The following is a 19,776-nucleotide window of genomic DNA, read 5'->3' as shown; positions in this document are numbered from 1 at the left end:
TGACGTCACACATTTATTATTAAAAAAAGTAACAGGATCTCTGTCTGTGTGTACCAAAGGATCTCGCTTACCACAAAACAGATATAGTTCTCCTTTATAATGAAGGTTTAAAACTGTTTTTTAGGGGAGGGGGGTTATTCCCCCACCGAAAAAATGGGGTGACGAATTTGTTTAAACTAAAATAAAAATAAGGGAGGGGGGTCAAATTCAACCCCCAACACTACAAGTTCCCCTAGAGGCCTCTAGGGGAGTAGCCGCTAGTAAAGTAATACATTAAGGTTTAGGGGAATATACACGAGCTAATTATTGAAGCGCCTTAGTTACTGCAGTGAAATAAAGCTATACTATGATCTATACATTTCAGTTTTGATTATTTAATAACAAGGATGACAACATCCATAAAAGCAAAGCTCTGAAATGAAAGGATAAACGAACATTAACACTTGTAGAGTGACAAAACTGTAAGTGTAAACAAAATGTAAATAAATATGTTGCAAAACTACTCAATTGCTTTATACTGAATAGGGACATACTGACATATTTAGAACTTGATGATAGAGATGCTTCGCTTATAGCATTATACCTTGTTATAATAGGAATCAGTATAACCAAATTACGATTTATAACATACAAAATTTGTTGTCAAAAAAAAATTAAAAAATCAGCATGTTTTAAATGGACGTACGGACTTTCTATTAACGACTATAGAGTTGCTGTGCTTTCTAAGTCGTACCTTACTGCATTAGGAATCATCATGCAAAGCAGTCGATAGGACAATTCTAACCTGAATAAAAGCCGTAACGGAGGGACGGACTGACACTAATTATAGAAAACCTTTGCTTTTAAAAATCTATCACAATTTTATAAGTAGAAATATTTTAATATTTATTTCTCGCATCGTATTTTAAACGGCTTTCCGCGGATATAGAATGTACAATTATGAGATTAAAACCAGTTTTTCAGCCCCTAGGTGCCGTATGCACGGGCTAAAAAACTGGTTTTAATCTTATGATTGTACATTTTTATATTCGTAGAAAGCTGGATATAATACGATGCTAGGCATAGTTTTTTCGTATGGATGAGAACCGGTTCTTATCCACCGGATTCGAATGAATACGAGAAAATATGAGACAAACTAATCCGGGATCTTGAGGGATAAGACAATGGACAATAAATTGATGTAGATCAACAAAAATTTTGACTTTGTAGATTAAAAATATTGGTTTACAAGTTTAGACAATGCCTTTTTTACCAACCAATCATCTACTAATAAAAGTCACAAACATTCTTAAGACAACAAAAAAAAATGTGTTTTCAAACTTTAGGTACCAGTATAATTTTAAAACTTTGGGTACCAGTATAATTTATAGGCCAATGTTCCATTTTTTCTCTCCTAAGTTATTAGATTTGTCAAAAACCTAATCTAAAAATTTACAAACTTCTAATTTCTGAGTGAGTAAAAAAACTGCGTTTTATAAGGGGTAATTTTGTGTATCATTATTAGGGATGTACATTAATTGATTGCCCAGTGTCTTATCCCCATATATACCTGGCTAAAACAACATTTCACAATTTTTTATTGGTGGTGAATTTTTTTGGTCTGCTTATGTTAATGTGCAATAGTTATTTATCGCATCATATAATAGTCAACTTTCCGCGGACATAAAAATGTAAAATTATAAGATTGAAACCAGTTTTGTTAGCCCCGAGATGTCGGAGGCACGGGCTAAAAAACTTGTTTAAATCTTATGATTGTACATTTTTGTATTCATTGAAAACTGGATATAACACGATGCTATACATAAATTTTCAGTATGGCTGAGAACCGGTTGTAATCCACCGGATATTAATTGGTTGCGAAGCGATACTGGAAATGATGAACCACCACCAGCAGAAATTATAACAGGACAGAAACAGATCTAGTTCTCCTCTGGTTCTCTGTTTGGGGGTGTGCTGCTAATACTCTCCCTGAACATAAAAAAGATTTACAGATAATTAAACACCCCTAAATAAGTGGTTATAAATTTTGTTTTATTACAAAAAAAAAGCATTTCTTTTCAAATATTTTGTTGTTAACAGTAGAGTCCACTGGAGTTAAATTTTGTTTTGATTTGTTACCCCCCCCCCCCCTAAATATTTAAACGCTATCCACCCCAACATTTTTACCAACATTGTAATCTGCACAGGGAATTTTGTGTATCATCCTTGGGAATGTACATCAATTTTCAGGTTATTGTTTTATCATTGGATTGCACAAACCTGTTAGAGCTGGAACTTGCGGGCTGGTCATCCTGTTTCACCCCCCCTTCCCCCCAATAGTATATTTACCCCCTCCCTTCTCTACAATTTTTACCATCTCCACCCCTAGAATTTTTACCTCTCCACCTCTAGAATTTTTACCCATCTTCAAAACCCCCATCAACTTCAAGTAAGCTGGGTCTGACCAAAAAAGCTTTGGGTGCACTTGTTAGAGCTGGAACTGGTAGGCTGGTCATCGTTATAATTACCTGTTAGAACTGGAACTTGTGGGCAAGTCATCATCATCATCCAGTTTTTTACCTGTTAGAACTGGAACTCGCAGGCTGATCATCATCATCATCCAGTTTGTCCAGGTGGAAACAGTTACACTCACTGCACCATTCTAAACAAAAATAATCATAAGTTTAATTCTCGCATCGTATTATAAACAGCTTTCCATGGATATAAAAATGTACAATTATAAACTTAAAACCACTTTTTTCAGCCCCAAAATAGGGAAGCCATGGGCTAAAAAACTAGTGCACATTTTAATATTTATAGAAAACTGGATATAATACAACGCTAAACATAATTTTTCAGTATGGCTAAGAACAGGTTATAATCCAGTTAAGGGATATGGGAAACTAAGATGAACTCAAGTTAATCTCAGCATCTTAAAATCTTGATTTGAACATAACAATAACCTTTTATACAGTAGGGAAAAAAATTAGCAGAGAGCTTGTTGAACATTTTGGTTTAGGTTACCTTCATAAGTGTGAGCTTTGGCGGTCAGTTCCAGATTTTTATATGTTTCTTCTATCAACTGTCTGAAATACAGAGTTTTTAATAGCAAAACTACTCTATAGGTTTTTGTGTCTGTATGTATTTCTTCCTGTCTGTATGTCTTCCTATCTCTCCTTCTATATGTCCTTATTTCTGTCTTTCTGACGTCTGTCTGTCTGTCCTTCTGTCTGGCCTGTCTGTCTGTCCTTCTGTCTGTCATTCTGCATGTCCTTCTGTCTGTCCTTCTGTCTGTCCTTTCTGTCTGGCCTATAATCTGTCCTTCTGACTTTCTGTATATATTCTTCTGTCTGTCTTTGTCTTTGTCCTTCTGTCTGTTCTTCTGTCTGTCCTTATGACTTTCTGTTTATATATTCAGCTGGCTGTCTTTCTCTTTATCCTTCTATCTGTCTGTCTATCTGTCTGTCCATCTGTCTATCCTTTTGTCTGTCCTTCTGTCTGTCCTTCTGTCTGTCCTTCTGTCTGTCCTTTCTGTCTGTCCTTTCTGTCTGTCCTTCTGTCTGTCCTCCTGTCTGTCCTTCTGTCTGTCCTTCTGTCTGTCCTTCTGTCTGTCCTCCTGTCTGTCCTTCTGTCTGTCCTTCTGTCTGTCCTTCTGTCTGTCCTTCTGTCTGTCCTTCTGTCTGTCCTTCTGTCTGTCCTTCTGTCTGTCCTTCTGTCTGTCCTTCTGTCTATCCTTTTGTCTGTCCTTCTGTCTGTCCTTCTGTCTGTCCTTTCTGTCTGTCCTACTGTCTGTCCTTCTGTCTGTCCTTCTATCTGTCCTTCTGTCTGTCCTTCTGTCTATCCTTTTGTCTGTCCTTCTGTCTGTCCTTCTGTCTGTCCTTTCTGTCTGTCCTTTCTGTCTGTCCTTCTGTCTGTCCTCCTGTCTGTCCTTCTGTCTGTCCTTCTGTCTGTCCTTCTGTCTGTCCTCCTGTCTGTCCTTCTTTCTGTCCTTCTGTCTGTCCTTCTTTCTGTCCTTCTGTCTGTCCTTCTGTCTGTCCTTCTGTCTGTCCTTCTGTCTGTCCTTCTGTCTATCCTTTTGTCTGTCCTTCTGTCTGTCCTTCTGTCTGTCCTTTCTGTCTGTCCTACTGTCTGTCCTCCTGTCTGTCCTTCTGTCTGTCCTTCTGTCTGTCCTTCTGTCTGTCCTCCTGTCTGTCCTTCTTTCTGTCCTTCTGTCTGTCCTTCTGTCTGTCCTTCTGTCTGTCCTTCTGTCTGTCCTTCTGTCTATCCTTTTGTCTGTCCTTCTGTCTGTCCTTCTGTCTGTCCTTTCTGTCTGTCCTACTGTCTGTCCTCCTGTCTGTCCTTCTGTCTGTCCTTCTGTCTGTCCTTCTGTCTGTCCTCCTGTCTGTCCTTCTTTCTGTCCTTCTGTCTGTCCTTCTGTCTGTCCTTCTGTCTGTCCTTCTGTCTATCCTTTTGTCTGTCCTTCTGTCTGTCCTTCTGTCTGTCCTTTCTGTCTGTCCTACTGTCTGTCCTTCTGTCTGTTCTTCTGTCTGTCCTTTTGCCTAACTATCTGTCTGTCCCTCTGTCTGTTCTTCTATCTGACATTCTGACTTTCAGTCTATATATTCTTTTGTCTGTTCTTTCCTTATGTTTGTCTTCTCTCTGTCCTTTTGTTAGTCCTTCTGCCTGTCCTTCTGTATGTCCTTTTGTCTGTCCTTCTATCTGTCCTTTCTGTCTGTTCTTCTGAATATCCTACTGTCTGTCCTTTTCCTAACTTCATGTATGCTAAGAGAAAGAAATGATAATAAAATAAGGATGACAACATCCATAAAAGCGAAGCTCTAAAATGGAAAGACAAACTAACATTGTTTAGAGTGTGAACTAAATAAACAGAATATTAATGCATAAGTCAAAACAAAATTGTAGGTAAATTTGTTGCAAAACTGCTTGAATACATCATAATGTTCATTTTTAGGACTTGATTATGAAAATGTTTTGCTTATTACATTGTACTTTGTTGTAATAGGAATCAGTATTCAAAAAATTCGTTGAATCGGATAATTAAAAAAATTGTTGCTGCTACGGTTTCTATAGCCTACCTAACTACTATAGGAATCACCAGGCAAATTTTGAAATCCATACAACAATTATACTATATCTAAATTAACAAAAAAAAGCTATCCGTTCCAGACGTACGGATAGACAGACAAACGGACCGGCCAAAAGTTTAGAAAAGCTTTGCTTTTGAAAATTAACAAACTATTAAATAATATTTAACTAAACATATTTTACCCTATAGCATTACCGACAGACTGACCAAAATTAAATTACATTACTAATTGCACTTTTGTTACAGGAATCAAATGTCAATCAACCTGCCAAAGCAACCAGGTAAATTATATTTTTAAAATCAGACATACAGACAGTTGGACGTTTTGAATTATAGAGTAGAATAATTGATATTGTATTATATCGTATTATAGACAGTTTTCCGCAGATAGTATAGCTCAAGACCGATTGTAATCCAGCGGATATTCATCGGTTTAGAAAAATAATGTTAAAACCTGGTCATGTTGCTTGTTTGATATTCCTCTAACCGTTCCTGAAATAGTTAGTATTAGAAGCAAAGCTAATATATAAGTAAATATGTCTGTACGTCTGCCATTAAGTCCGTCCACTCGTCTGTAAAATCCCCAATAAAGCTCACCTATTATCAATATTCATTTATTTCTCATCCCCCCTCTCTCTCTCTCTCTCTCTCTCTCTCTCTCTCTCTCTCTCTCTCTCTCTCTCTCTCTCTCTCTCTCTCTCTCTCTCTCTCTCTCTCTCTCTCTCTCTCTCTCTCTCTCTCTCTCTCTCTCTCTCTCTCTCTCTCTCTCTCTCTCTCTCTCTCTCTCTCTCTCTCTCTCTCTCTCTCTCTCTCTCTCTCTCTCTCTCTCTCTCTCTCTCTCTCTCTCTCTCTCTCTCTCTCTAAGCGTCTCTCTCTCTTTCTTTTTCTCAAAACCAATGTTTTAAAATTAAGGAGTTGTGTGTATGATAATTGAGGAAGAAATTAACCGATGGTTTTACACAAAGAGCCAGTTAAGCACCGCTAAAACACTCCCCCCATCCTTATTTTCAAGGTAATTTGAAAAAAGATATTTTTAAAACTGTATCTACCCTATGAAGGGGACATTACGCTGCAGGGCCTATACCTATATAACCTAACCTTACCTGACATAAAGTAATGAACAAACAAAAATTTTCCATCCCCCCTTATTTTCAATCTATTTCAATATAAGGGGGTTTGTGGGGAGGAGAGGGGGGGGGGGATACCAGTGCTAACTTTGTGTGAAATTTACAGGGATCTAAAGGGATAAGACAATGGCCGATAAATTAATGTACATCCACAATGATGATCCACATAATTACCCTTTCTCTAGATTAAAATTAGTTGTTAAAACTCAACTTAATGAATCAACCAATCAAAATTCATTCAAGTCCCCAAAGTTGTTAAACAAACGAATAAAAAAAGTAAATAAAAAACTTTGGGGACTAGTGTAATAAACAGCCCATTGTCCCCTCTCTCTCTGGCCAATTTACCTCTTTAATTTTGTTGATTTTTTTGGTAATGTTTCGTTGGAAAACTCTCAGCTCCTTCTTTTTGCTCTAAAATTAAAGTTCTATTCTAAAAAGTAGTTAATTGTCAAGTAAGATCCTGTAAACGGCTTGACGAAAACTAATGTCATGTCTAAACTAAAACTAATGTCATATCCAGACTAAAACTATAGATCATGTAAAGAAAAAAAGTAGCGAGTTTCGTGGTATTTTCTTTGGTTATTTTAGGTTAGGTAAATGTTAATGATTGCCCTGCAGGGTTAGGAAATTGGTCCTGCAGTGTTAGTCTAGACAATAACTAACTGTAATGGATTAAAACTATCTATTTAAACTGGGAAAAAAACGAATGTTATGTTTAGACTAAAACTATATGTAATTTCTATACCAAAGCTATCTGTCATGTCTTGACTCTCTGTCTGGACTCACCTTGACACTGTGTTGTCTTGCAGCACTAACCAACAAATATGGAGTCACTTTACTATAAGAATTTTTTTAATCTCTTTTGTTATGATGCAATAGTGCCGATATTTGAACCATTAATTACTTCATGGATGTGTTTCTTGCTATCCTGAATTAATTGTCAGTGTTTATGTGTGTGCAAGAACGTCCAAGGGGGGGGGGGGGTAAAGTGGTGATTACCCCCCCCAAACGAATTTTTTTTTTTTCATTTTACTCACCCCATTAAAAATTTCCCCCTACCTTGGGGGTGCCGTATGATGGGGTATTTACCCCACCCCCCTTGAAAAAATTTTACCCTTCCCCCCACATAAAAAAGCTTGGACGCCCCTGTGTGTGTGTGTGTTAGGATCTTAATAACCGCTGAACCAATATGGTTCTCTTTTTCGGTGTAGCTTCTCATAGGTCCTGGGAAGGTTTATAATTATTTTGGTAGGGGTACAACCACATTCTTAAGAGAAATACCCTCTAGAAAAAATCATAAAATGACATTTAAAAATTCATCAAAAAATTCATTTAAAACTACATATGAGGTTCAACTCATGCCACTTCCTCCCCCCCCCCCCTCCTCAAGGGCCCCTAGAGGCCTCTAGGGGGCGTAGCTGGTAGTAAGTTGGTAAAGTGACACTCCATCCTGGCTTCATCTATCTGCTGCATCATATTCTTAAATGAAAAACATATATCACACGGTTAGACCCTCAGATGTCAAAACTTTATTTTAGTGTTTGGCCTAAATGACTTAGCAATTGTATCTGTAAGTACGTCTAATAACACCCTTTGCTATTTTTAATCTTCCTAGAAAATTTTTTTTGCAAGAAAATTGCATAAATTCGCAACCTTTTTTAGAACCACTACATAACTCGAGTTTTAAAACTTTTTATATAAAATCCTTTTTACAAGAAATATCAATAATTACTTAAAATTAAACCTGAAAGAAAAAAAATCTCATTACACGTGTTAATTTGCATGTTTTAGGTCTTTTTTTGAGGAAAGTATAACTTCCACATTTTTGACAATAATTATATTTTTTTAACATTTCAAAGTAAAATATAATAAAACTTAAATGATTTTTCTTGAATTATCAGTTGAAAATTTCATCAAACATGCAATTTAAATGATGAAAATTTAATAAAATCATTTTTTGAATGTTTAGAATTACCAATTTTCTACATTTAAAACAAAATGTTAACAAAATTTAAAAACATTTTAACATATAACTTCAAAAATCAATAACATTTTATAAAAAGATGTTTCAAAAAATAAATCATTAAAAGGTATTAAAATGCATTTGAAATTACCTAAAATTAAAACGAGAACATCTTTTTACACTGTATTCTGTGGAATAGAGTTTAAATGACATGATTAGTGAATGAAATATTTCCTAAACTCATTAAGCCTTTTTGTGACTATATTAAAAATAATTTATTTTGTTTTATATTGTTGTTTTATTCAAATATTTGACAAAATTTTCCCTACGTCAATAAAATAAAGTCAGTTTTTTACTGTTTCCAGGTTTTTCTTTATAATTATAACAATTAAATATAATATAAATCTTCATTATCTTTTATTTGAATTATCATACAAATTAAAATGTAAAGTATAAGCTAGAATAGCACTTTTTTCAACGAATATTTTAATGACATTATATCAAAATAATTCCTCTTAAATATCACACAACATATGATTGGGAAGTATAGCCACTTCTTGGAGGTATAATATTTACAAAAATACCATTAATTCTGTTTTTATCAGAAGTTAAAAAAATTGAACAATTCTAAAACAATGGTTGGCTGTCTAGTTATTGAGTACACTAAGACTACGGCTCTGTTCTATTGAAATAACGTTGCAAAAAGAGGGGTTCTGAAAGTAATCTACCTAATTTTTTTTTAAAGAACCAACAAGTACTGTCAGTATCTTTTTTCTTGTAATCTAGCAGACAATCAAATCATAACACAATTTTCATGATAAAATATTCAGGTTTCTACTTCACATTTTAAAAAATATACTGATCAATAAAATGTTCAAAATTTTACTTTGTACTAATTGAAAAAATATGTTGTAATTCTTATTTTAAAGTTACATTTTTATCCCTGACAAAATCATAGACGACTTTTAAAGGCATCTTATCTAAACTTTTTGAAGAAAAACTTAAAAACGTTAATTAAGTATGAAAACTATTTTCTTCGATTTTTCTGAAGTTATTATCGCATTCTATGGGTTTTTTATTATCATTTACTTATATCGAAAGTGCCAAACATTGTACCCTAACTTAATCATTTAATAAAAATCCAAGCGTGATCAGGTATCTAAAGGGATAAGACAAAAGCCAATTGATGTACATCTCCAATGATAATACACAAAATTACCCCTTCTATAGATACAATTAGTGGTTAAACATTTTGACACTCAGCTTTATGAAGATTCAATAAAAGTTCCAAAATTTATTAAGAAAACGTCATTATAAATCATCATAAAACATTGGGGACTTGTGTAATAAACCGCCCAATGTCCCCTCCCTTCCTGGACAGATATTTATTTTAACAACAAAATTAAAAAGCAAGAATGACAACATCCATAAGAATCAAAGCAATTATGAATGGATATATTAAAAAGTAGATGTTGAAATTTATTGAGACAAAATCACGCAACCTTTCACAATTATACATGGAGAACCATATTGGTATAGTAGTTAAAGAGATCTTATGCTACAGAGAGACATTATGCGCCTTCCCAGGACAGTAAAGCTACACACAGAGACAAACAGACAGACAGACAGACAAACATATGTATTTACAAACATACAGACATACACACTCACACACAGACATACAGACAACATACAAACATACATATGTATTTACAAACACACAGACATACACTAACACAGACAGACATACAGACAACATACAAACATACATATGTATTTACAAACACACAGACATACACTAACACACATACAAAGACAGACATACATCCTGTTACTTTTTAATATGGATGAATATTAAGAGATATAAGTTTTCCGGAATTGTAATGTAGGGAGTAGATTTGAAATCTGCATCAAATTTTAAGGATTTTTTATAATATTCGTATTTTTTATAATTCTTTATCTAAAAGCGGAAATACAAATTAAGTTAATTAATTTTGGCATCTGTGATTGGTGGATTTAAAAAATCTGCGCTCTGATTGGATGTCGTACATCATTCAACCTATTAGAGCGCAGGTAGTTTAAAATCCACCTATCCTATTAGTCAAAATTAATTAACTTAAAATGTATTTTCGCTTTTAGATAAAGAATTTTACAAAAAACGAATTTTATAAAAAATCCTTAAAATTTGATGCAGATTTCAAATCTACTCCCTACATTAAAATTCCGGAAAACTTATATCTCTTAATAAATATACCCAAACAAATATATTTATATACTTACAGTGAACCATTGATCTTTCTCATCTGGTACATTCTTAGCTTTCTTATCTAGCATTTGTAACCTAGATATAGATAGATAGATAGATAGATAAGATAGATAGATAGATAGATAGATAGATAGATGGATAGATAGATAGATAGATAGATAGATAGATAGATAGATACATAGATACATAGATAGTTAGATAGATAGATAGATAGATAGATAGATAGATAGATAGATAGATAGATAGATAGATAGATAGATAGATAGATAGATAGATAGATAGATAGATAGATAGATAGATAGATAGATAGATAGATAGATAGATAGATAGATAGATAGATAGATAGATAGATAGATAGATAGATAGATAGATACATAGATACATAGATAGTTAGATAGATAGATAGATAGATAGATAGATAGATAGATAGATAGATAGATAGATAGATAAATAGATAGATAGATAGATAGATAGATAGATAGATAGATAGATAGATAGATAGATAGATAGATAGATAGATATATAGATAGATAGATAGATAGATAGATAGATAGATAGATAGATAGATAGATAGATAGATAGATAGATAGATAGATAGATAGATAGATAGATAGATAGATAGATAGATAGATAGATAGATAGATAGATAGACTGTTAGATAGATAGATAGATAGATAGATAGATAGATAGATAGATAGATAGATAGATAGATAGATAGATAGATAGATAGATAGATAGATAGATAGATAGATAGATAGATAGATAGATAAGATAGATAGATAGATAGATAGATAGATAGATAGATAGATAGATAGATAGATGGATAGATAGATAGATAGATAGATAGATAGATAGATAGATACATAGATACATAGATAGTTAGATAGATAGATAGATAGATAGATAGATAGATAGATAGATAGATAGATAGATAGATAGATAGATAGATAGATAGATAGATAGATAGATAGATAGATAGATAGATAGATAGATAGATAGATAGATAGATAGATAGATAGATAGATAGATAGATAGATAGATAGATAGATAGATAGATAGATAGATAGATAGATAGATAGATAGATAGATAGATAGATAGATAGATAGATAGATAGATAGATAGATAGATAGATAGATAGATAGATAGATAGATAGATAGATAGATAGATAGATAGATATAGATAAAAAAAAATATATATTAAGAAGAAGATTGCGAAAGCATGAAACTTTAAGTTAAAGATAAATAAAATTGAAGTAAAAAACGTTGTTTTACTATAAAATATTATATTAAATATTATTATATACTGGACTGTAAATTAAACAAGTACCCAAAGTTTTAAAATTACTTCTCTTATTCGTTAAAATAAAAATTTTGGGTACTTATGTTAAATCTCAAACTATTTAAATAATAATTCAAATATATAGAAGGATTGATTTGTTTATCATCATTGGGGAGGTACACATAAAAAACGTCCATAATCTTATCCCTTTAGATCCTTGATAAAAATAACATAATGCTTCTCTCAGGGATCGGAAGCCGCGCGTAAGCCGCGTGTAAGCCTCAGTGAAATCGTCATTTTATCACTATAAAATTTAGCTGGATGTATAAAACTGTCTCTTTGGTAGACAATCCTTCTTTCAAAAATTTCTTTTTCTGCTCACAAGCAGGTTTAAAACTGAGGCTCATGCGCGGCTGAGGCGCGGCTTCCGAACCCTGCTTCTCTGTATCTCATGCAAGCGTCAGGTCGAGCCTACACCACAACACATCATACTCATGGATATAAAGGGATAAGACAATTGCAGATAAATTCATGTACATTCACCAATGATGATACACAAAATTACCCTTTCTATAGATTAAAATTAGGGGTTGAAACGTTTGAACACTCAACTTAATGGATCAACCAAAAAAAATTCAATTAAGTCCCCAAATTTGTTAAGCCAACAAATAAGAAAACGTTATTATAAAACTTTGAGTACAAGTTTAATAAACAACCCATTGTCCCCTCTCTCTATGCATCATACTAGAGATGCTAACAATAGCTCCAATAACTGCTACTGTGTTCAATGCGTGAACAGGGAATGCCTTAGGCCTTCAACCGGCTCATTTTATTATAATGCATGTATAGACAGTATAAAGTCCGTAAAATAGGGTTGACTTTCTGTAAAATATAAAAATATTTATATTCTTGGGAATCTTCACATGACACTATAGACACCTATCTTTATTTAAAGCAATGAAATTAATAACATTTATCGTGGATATGAAAATTTATGTAGCTATCTGCAATAGCAGTCGGGAAAACTAAAGAAAAAAAGGTAATTTTCCAGAAGTGATTTCTCTTATATTTCCTCCCCTAAAACAGTACAATGTTATAAGCGAAGCTTCTCTATAATCAAGTCCTAAAAATGTAAGTATGTTCCTAAACAGTATACTGTATTAAGCAGCTTTGCAACAAATTAACTTATATATATATATATATTCTGCTTTTTTAGAAATCAGTTCTGACACTCAGAACTTTGTTTTTATGGATATTGTCATCCTTGTTATAAACACCCCCTATTTTTAGCGGTTTAGCAATATACTTTGCTATACATAAACAGATAGACATCATGTTACTTTTTTGAAAGAACGAAGTTTCAATTCCTGTTAATTCATTTCCGCTTAAGTATCGCATTAGCCAAATATCGTAACACATAGCGCATCCGGACGGTGTTAGGTTCGAATCTCTTCCCGTCATAGCTAAAGACGTTAAACATAGTTTCTACTACTGCTATGTCAAGTGCACAATATAAATAGTTAAAGTAGGGTGAATGCAGTGGCTCAAAATAGGCGTAACTGATTACCATATAAAGTTAAGACTTCTACGACTTCTACTTAAGGTCGTGCAATCAAAGGGTTGGTTGTCTTATGGAGGTATGAACATATAAACATGCACAGCATTAAGCAAGGTTTAGTTTAGAGATACACTAAAATAAGCAGAGAGAAAGGGGACAACGGGCTGTTTACTATACTAGTCTCAAAAGTTTTATAATAACTTTTTTTATTGAATGGCTTAACAAATTTACGTATCATCATTAAGGATGTACATCAATTAATTGGTCATTGTCTTATCCCTTTAGATCCCTCAAAATAAGTGTATCCAGTCCTTAAAAGGACTCTCCACAGAAAAATCAACTTTAGATTTTTGAAAATCTAACCTGAAATTATTATTCTCTGTTCAATTTTAGGCATTTTTTGTTTTTGTGGCATCGCGATCGAAGCCCTTTGAAATTTTTTACCTCCTTTAAGTGAATCCTCCCGCCATTTAATTTGTGCTGCTTTAGTGATTTTTAGCTTCTATTTTTGCCGCCGTTGCCGCATTCATCGCCCTTTTCCGCCGCTACTCCGCTGTACGTCGCTTTTTAATACATGCTCCCCTCTCCCTTGTTCAGAAATTAAATGGAGGCTGGGGGTGTTGTGTATAGCTACGTACGCAATGTATAGCGGAGTAGCGGCGGAGAAGGGCGATGAATGCGGCAACTGCGGCAAAAGATGGTTATATTTGGCGGAGGCGAACACAAAATGGAGGCGGCAGGATTGTCCAGTCAAGGAAGAGGATAAATCGTAGAGCGGCCGGTTGCAATGGAGCAAATGTTCTTTAGCGGCGAACACATATTGAGTGGAGGAAAGTGTAGTATATATTGTTATAGTGGCAGTACAAATAGGCGGCGGACAAAATTTTCAAAGGGCTTCGATCGCGATGCCACAAAAACAAAAAATGCCTAAAATTGAACAGAGAATAATAGTTTCAGGTTATATTTTCAAAAATCCAAAGTTGATTTTTCTGTGGAGAGTCCTTTTAAGGCTATCAGAATCGCAAATTATTAAAACAGCGTTAAAAGTTTGCTCCTTTCTCATCAAAAACAATTTTATTTGATTTTAAACGATAAGATAATGGGCGATAAATTATATCCATTAATTATTTAGATTAAAATTATTCATTGGGCTGTTTATTACACAAGTCCCCAAAGTTTTATAATAGCGTTTTCTTATTAGTTGGCTTAACAACTTCGGGGACTTTAATTTAATATAAATTAGTTAGTGTCTAAATTGTATTTGTGGTAATACGACAACCAGACGGACAGGCAGTTTACAGAATTGCTATGCAGTGACTTATCATAACAAGCCCTCTGCACTAATCCCCATTATATCACCATTCACCTCATGACCGACGGTGACCCCGCTATCCAGCGGTCAAACTGGCCTGCCTAAATATGGGGAGGGGCACAAACACGCAGCTATCACGCGCCCCTCACGCAATTATATAACCGGGAGGCGCTGCCTCCCCTTTTACCACGGCTGCCCCCGCAGCCTGTCTACCGCCGTGGGGCTAAGCCCTTGTGTCCCCACACCCCCTTCAAACCTAACCATTGTTATAATCTGTTGTATATAAATAGTAAACATTCATTGTAAATATTATTCAGTTAAATATATAATTTCTGTATGACTAAATCCTGCTAGTTTGTTTTTGGTAGAATAATTCAAGGCTAAGGCTCGTTGGACTCGAACTCGCAACCCTGTGAGCTGAAACGTTCGGCTTACCACATCTTGGTGTCAGCTGTGAGATCGAGCCTTACAGAAATTAGCCTATTCTACCTCTGATTGGACCCTTTGGCAAGTAAGGGGACAATCAGCTGCCAACTGAGAAGCCAACTGACCCGTGAGACGGCCTTTTTAGGTCAAATTTCCATCATTTTGAACGCAATATGTGGGCCTTTGGCCTACGGCAAGCAGATTTAGCCTGCTAAAAGCGCCAGTTACGACGCTTTTTCCGGACCGTGTAGGAGTAGCGCTAGGTGCGCAGCCACGGTAATCGGATAATTTAGCTCAAACGGCTACAGAACTGAGTCTAAATTGGCAAGTGTAGCTGGGACAAGCCCCAGGACACCCAGGCCAAACCTACGAGACGGACAGCTAGGTGCTGGTCTCCCTGAGAAGGCAATGTGTGGCTGCGAAGCTTCAGCACACAAGTAAGGCCTACCACTGCGACGGACAGCAGAATTTGAGCCACAGGCACGGCAGGACGGGACATTCCCTGCCGCTGCCTCCCAGGATTCGAACCCGAGGCGCTGTAGGACGGGCCATTCCCTGCCGCCATCTTTCGGATTCGAACCAGCGGCGCTGCAGGACGGGACATTCCCTGCCGCCGTTACCCCTCTGAACCTTGCAGGACGGACATTCCCTGCTGCCAGTGCTTCCAGAATCACACCTAGAGCTCCTAGTGATAACAACACATAAGTGTGCATAAATGTCAACCAAGTGATAAAAGGAAATATAAAATTGTTGACCCAGTGATAATTGATAAGCTCTAGTGATTCGAAGCTACAGCCTAAGCCACCATGGTAAGCGATACTACCATAGCTGCGGTTCGGCCACCACCGAAGTTTCTGCCAACCCCAGCCGAACGAGAGGCCCCCTTGTCTCAAGGGCAGGACCTCCACTTCCCCTGCCATATCAGGGTGAGGTTTCCCACTCCTGACCCTGCCCAGCACGTACAGGTTGATGCCATGGTCGATTCTGGCAACCGTGTACCAGGGTCTGCTGTAATTTCTGAACATCTCATGCACGCAATGGGCGTGCAACGCATGTTGGTTCCAGACAACACCCAAATCCTGACTGCTAACGAGGAAGGCCAGCCCCTCCAGGTAATAGGAAAATTAAAAGAATTATATATGGCAGTCTCACACACCCTTATCCTCCATCTGTACCACGTGACTGTGGTACGGAACCTCTCACACCCTCTGAACCTAGGAGGGTATTTTCTCAAGGAGTTCGGAACTAGGCTCTGTTTCGACATGCAACCCCCCTGCTTGTGGGTGCGTGGGGAGTTCATCCCACTCCGTGGCGTCCCCATCGACCGGGAGACCGCCGAGAGAGAGCTGAGTTATGAGGGGCCTCTGCCAGGCCCACTGCCAGAGCAGCCGCGTGTAGTCGAGAAAGGCACGCACTGGGTGGATACTGCGCTAAACGCCCATAGGGGGACCAACCTGCTAGCCATGGGGTTGCCCCCAGTGCCCAAGGTGCCGCTGGAGAACCTGCCAACAACGTTTCCTGAGATTGCCAGCCCTCCAGAACCAATCTTCTCCGCCGACACCTTCATCAATGGCCAGCCGTGTCCACCTGGCCCCCTCTACCTGGGACCCCCAGCCATTCAGCCAGCCAAGTCCGAGTCCAGACCCGTCAAGTCGCGGTCTGATGCACCCGGAGCCACACTCAACTCCCAGGAATCAGCCTCTCCCGGCACCGTGCCCATCAAGTCGTGGCCGGCCGCCTCCGGAGCCACGCATGGCTCCGCTGCCTCAGCCTCTCCTAGCGCCGAGCCCGTCAAGTCGCGGCCGGACGCCCACGGAGCCCAGGCTGGCCCCAGGGCCCCGGCCTCTCCCAGCGCCGAGCCCATCAAATCGTGGCCGGACGCCCTCGGAGCCACACCTGGCTCCGACACGCCAGCCCCTCCCGAGGCCGAGCCCGTCAAGTCGCGGCCGGCGGGTCCCGGAGCCGAAGCTGACCCCGCGCCAGCCACGTATAGGCTAAGCGCTGTCACTCGAACTGATGGCCAGCCACCCCAACTCCGCACGGCCAAGCGGGTGGTCTTGCCTGGCCGCGGTGTCATGGCTGTCCCTGTTGAATTAGTAGGGCACCGTACTAAGGATGCCATCCAACTAGCTGCCCCAGAACAGAGGTTTGGGGAGGATCTTGTCATCCCAGAAGGCCTGTATGCCCATAGGCCTGGCTCCGCCAGCGTGTTTCGAGTGCTGGTGGTAAATGAAGGGGAGACGCCCCTCCTGCTGGACGCTGGCCTCCCCGTGGCTGGGGAGCTGGTCAAGCCTGACATTTTAGAGGTTTCTGATAAGCCTCCCCCTCGTCTCCACTCGTTCCAAGAGCCTGTTGTGCCCCCAGATATGCAGGAACTGTGGGAGGCCCTTGAAATGGAGGAGAACGAGTTCCTGCGTAAGGACCCCCTGCTCAAAAAGGAGGTTTGGACCATGTTATCAGAATACAGGGACGTCTTCTCCAACTCTACCCCCGGCTGCACTGATGTAGTAGAGCTGCAGCTGCGCCTCAAACCAGGGACCCAGCCGATCCGCCAGAGATTTAGGGATCTGAACCCGCGGCAGGAGGCCGAGCTGGAGAAACAACTGGACACCTGGCTACAAGAGGGAGTCATAGAGCCTTCAGACTCCGCCTGGAGCAGCCCCCTGGTGCCCATCAAGAAGAAGGACGGGAGCACCCGCTGGGCCGTCGACTACAGAGCCCTCAACAAGTGCCTGGAGCTGGATAGCTACCCTTTGCCCAGGATCCAGCAGTTGGTAGAACGAGCGGGAGGACACCGCGTCTACAGTGCCTTAGACGCGGTGGCCGCGTACTACACCATCCGTGTGTCTGAGGACAGCCGGCCCTGCACCGCCTTCACCACCCCCAGGGGCTTGTACCAATGGAAAAGGATGCCCTTTGGCCTTGCTACGGCACCGTCTGTCTACTCCAGATTCATTGCAGGGGTCCTAAATCCACTAGGTACGGCCAACCTCCAGTCATATCTTGACGATGTCCTGACCTTTCACCAGGATACCTGGGCCCACCTGGCTAGGCTCCGGGAGGTCTTGGAAGCCCACCGCAGGGGAGGAATCCGTCTCAAGCCAGCTAAGACCAAACTGTTTCGAGCCAAGGTGGATTATCTGGGCCACACCCTCAGCCGTGAGGGGATAGCCATGCAAGAGGATTACATTGACCGTATCCTGGACTGGCCGGCCCCCAGCACCCCCAAGGACTTGCTGGCGCTCCTGGGGTTCTTTGGATACTACCGCCTGTTCATCCCAGAGTATGCTGACCTCACCTACGAGATGAATCGGCAGAAGACGGCCAAGACCCTGGCCTGGACGCCTGAGATGGAAGCCCAGCTGCTACAGCTCAAGGACAAGTTCCGCCAAGCCCCCATCCGAGCGCCGCCTAGGTTTGACTTGCCGGCGGTGTTCCAGCTCACCACAGACTTCAGCAGCCGCGCCATCTCTGCCATCCTGAGTCAATGCCAGGACGGCAAGGAGAGGCTGATTGCCGCCGTGGGGCGCAAGACAACCGACCTCGAGACTCGCTACCCGTCCTGGAAGGGAGAGATGGCCGCCATTATGTATGGAATTCGGAAATTTCACGGCATCTTGTCCTACCGCAGCTTCCAGATTAACACTGATTCCTCAGCCTTGCTACAGATGAAGTCGCTGAACACATCCACAGGAATGGTGGCTCGCTGGCAGGAGGAGCTAGCGGCCCTAGATTTCACTGTCTGCCACCGTCCTGGCACCCAGAACACCAACGCCGACGCCCTCAGCCGCCGGGAGGACGACAATATGCCGACAGCTACCGCTGAAGAATTAGCAGAGCAAGCTGAGTACATTCACAACCTCTGCCAGCTAGGGGAGTCCGCAGCTGGTCGTCCCCCTGCCGCCCGGCTGGACCCGGCTAGAGTGTTAGAAGCCCAGACACAGGACCCTCTCCTGCTCCGTGTCCGCCAGTGGGTGGCCGACGGCAGAGCCCCAACTAAGGCTGAGCTGCGCGGCAAGGAACGAGACGAGCAGCAGTACGCCAGCCGCTTCGCAGCCCTGGGACTTGACGAGCATGGCTGCCTCACCACCACTGACCAGACCCTGACAGGAGAAAGAACCAGATACCTGCTGCCTTCGGCCCTCCAGCAGGACGCGTTTTTCTTAGCCCATGGGACCCCCATGGCCGGGCACTTTGGAATGGACGCTACTATTGCCCGCGTCGCCATGCATTTCTGGTGGCCCAACCTGTCCCGTGACGTCCGCCTGATGGTTCAAACCTGCCCTGAGTGTGTCCAGAAGGTTACCAAGGAGAGGTTGAAGCTAGGAATACATGTGCCCTCCCGCCAGGGGTATCCACAGCAAGTCCTGTTTATCGACCTGGTGGGGCCGCTGCCAGAGACTCCAGCTGGAAACCGCTATATCCTCACCTGTCAGGATGGGTTCAGCCGGTTTGTTAGCCTCTACGCCATCCCCAACAAGCGCACCCTCACGGTGGCTGAAGCCCTGCTGCACGGCCACCTGGCCACGTTCGGATGCCCCCTGAAGATCCACTCCGACAACGGGATGGAGTTCACCGGCCAGGTATTCAAGGAACTGGCCTCCAAGCTTGAGATTGGCCTGACACATCCACCACCCTACAACCCGCAGTCCAACCGAGTGGAGAGGTTCCATCGGACGCTCAACACAGGCATGCGTCTGTTCCTAGACAGAGACGACAACAACTGGGAGCCACACTTGCCTGCCATTGCCTTCGCATACAACACCAAGGCCTGCAGAT

General features: G+C 40.1%; 1 protein-coding gene across 2 annotated transcripts in view; it reads right to left on the bottom strand.

The window, feature by feature from the left end:
* Window positions 1-342: 342 nt before the first annotated feature.
* The window catches only part of LOC145307471 (uncharacterized), a 200,207-nt gene continuing 180,773 nt past the window's right edge, over window positions 343-19,776 (bottom strand). The window contains exons 3-10 of one of the 2 annotated variants that reach the window (XM_080149915.1): window positions 10,436-10,496; window positions 7,640-7,671; window positions 6,979-7,003; window positions 6,538-6,603; window positions 5,520-5,557; window positions 3,004-3,065; window positions 2,560-2,641; window positions 343-1,968 (exon numbers count right to left, since the gene is read on the bottom strand). In XM_080149915.1, coding sequence (XP_080006041.1) covers window positions 1,920-1,968; window positions 2,560-2,641; window positions 3,004-3,065; window positions 5,520-5,557; window positions 6,538-6,603; window positions 6,979-7,003; window positions 7,640-7,671; window positions 10,436-10,496 — 415 coding nt within the window. In that variant the 3' untranslated portion in view covers window positions 343-1,919. Of the gene's footprint in view, window positions 1,969-2,559; window positions 2,642-3,003; window positions 3,066-5,519; window positions 5,558-6,537; window positions 6,604-6,978; window positions 7,006-7,639; window positions 7,672-10,435; window positions 10,497-19,776 lie in introns of both variants that reach the window. The other variant, XM_080149916.1, reaches the window with a different exon arrangement.

Source organism: Acartia tonsa, chromosome 15 (genome assembly GCF_053477335.1).
Source record: "Acartia tonsa isolate MP-2025a chromosome 15, ASM5347733v1, whole genome shotgun sequence".
In the NCBI taxonomy this organism is placed as follows: Eukaryota; Metazoa; Arthropoda; class Copepoda; order Calanoida; family Acartiidae; genus Acartia; species Acartia tonsa.
This window is presented reverse-complemented; position numbering and strand designations above follow the sequence as displayed.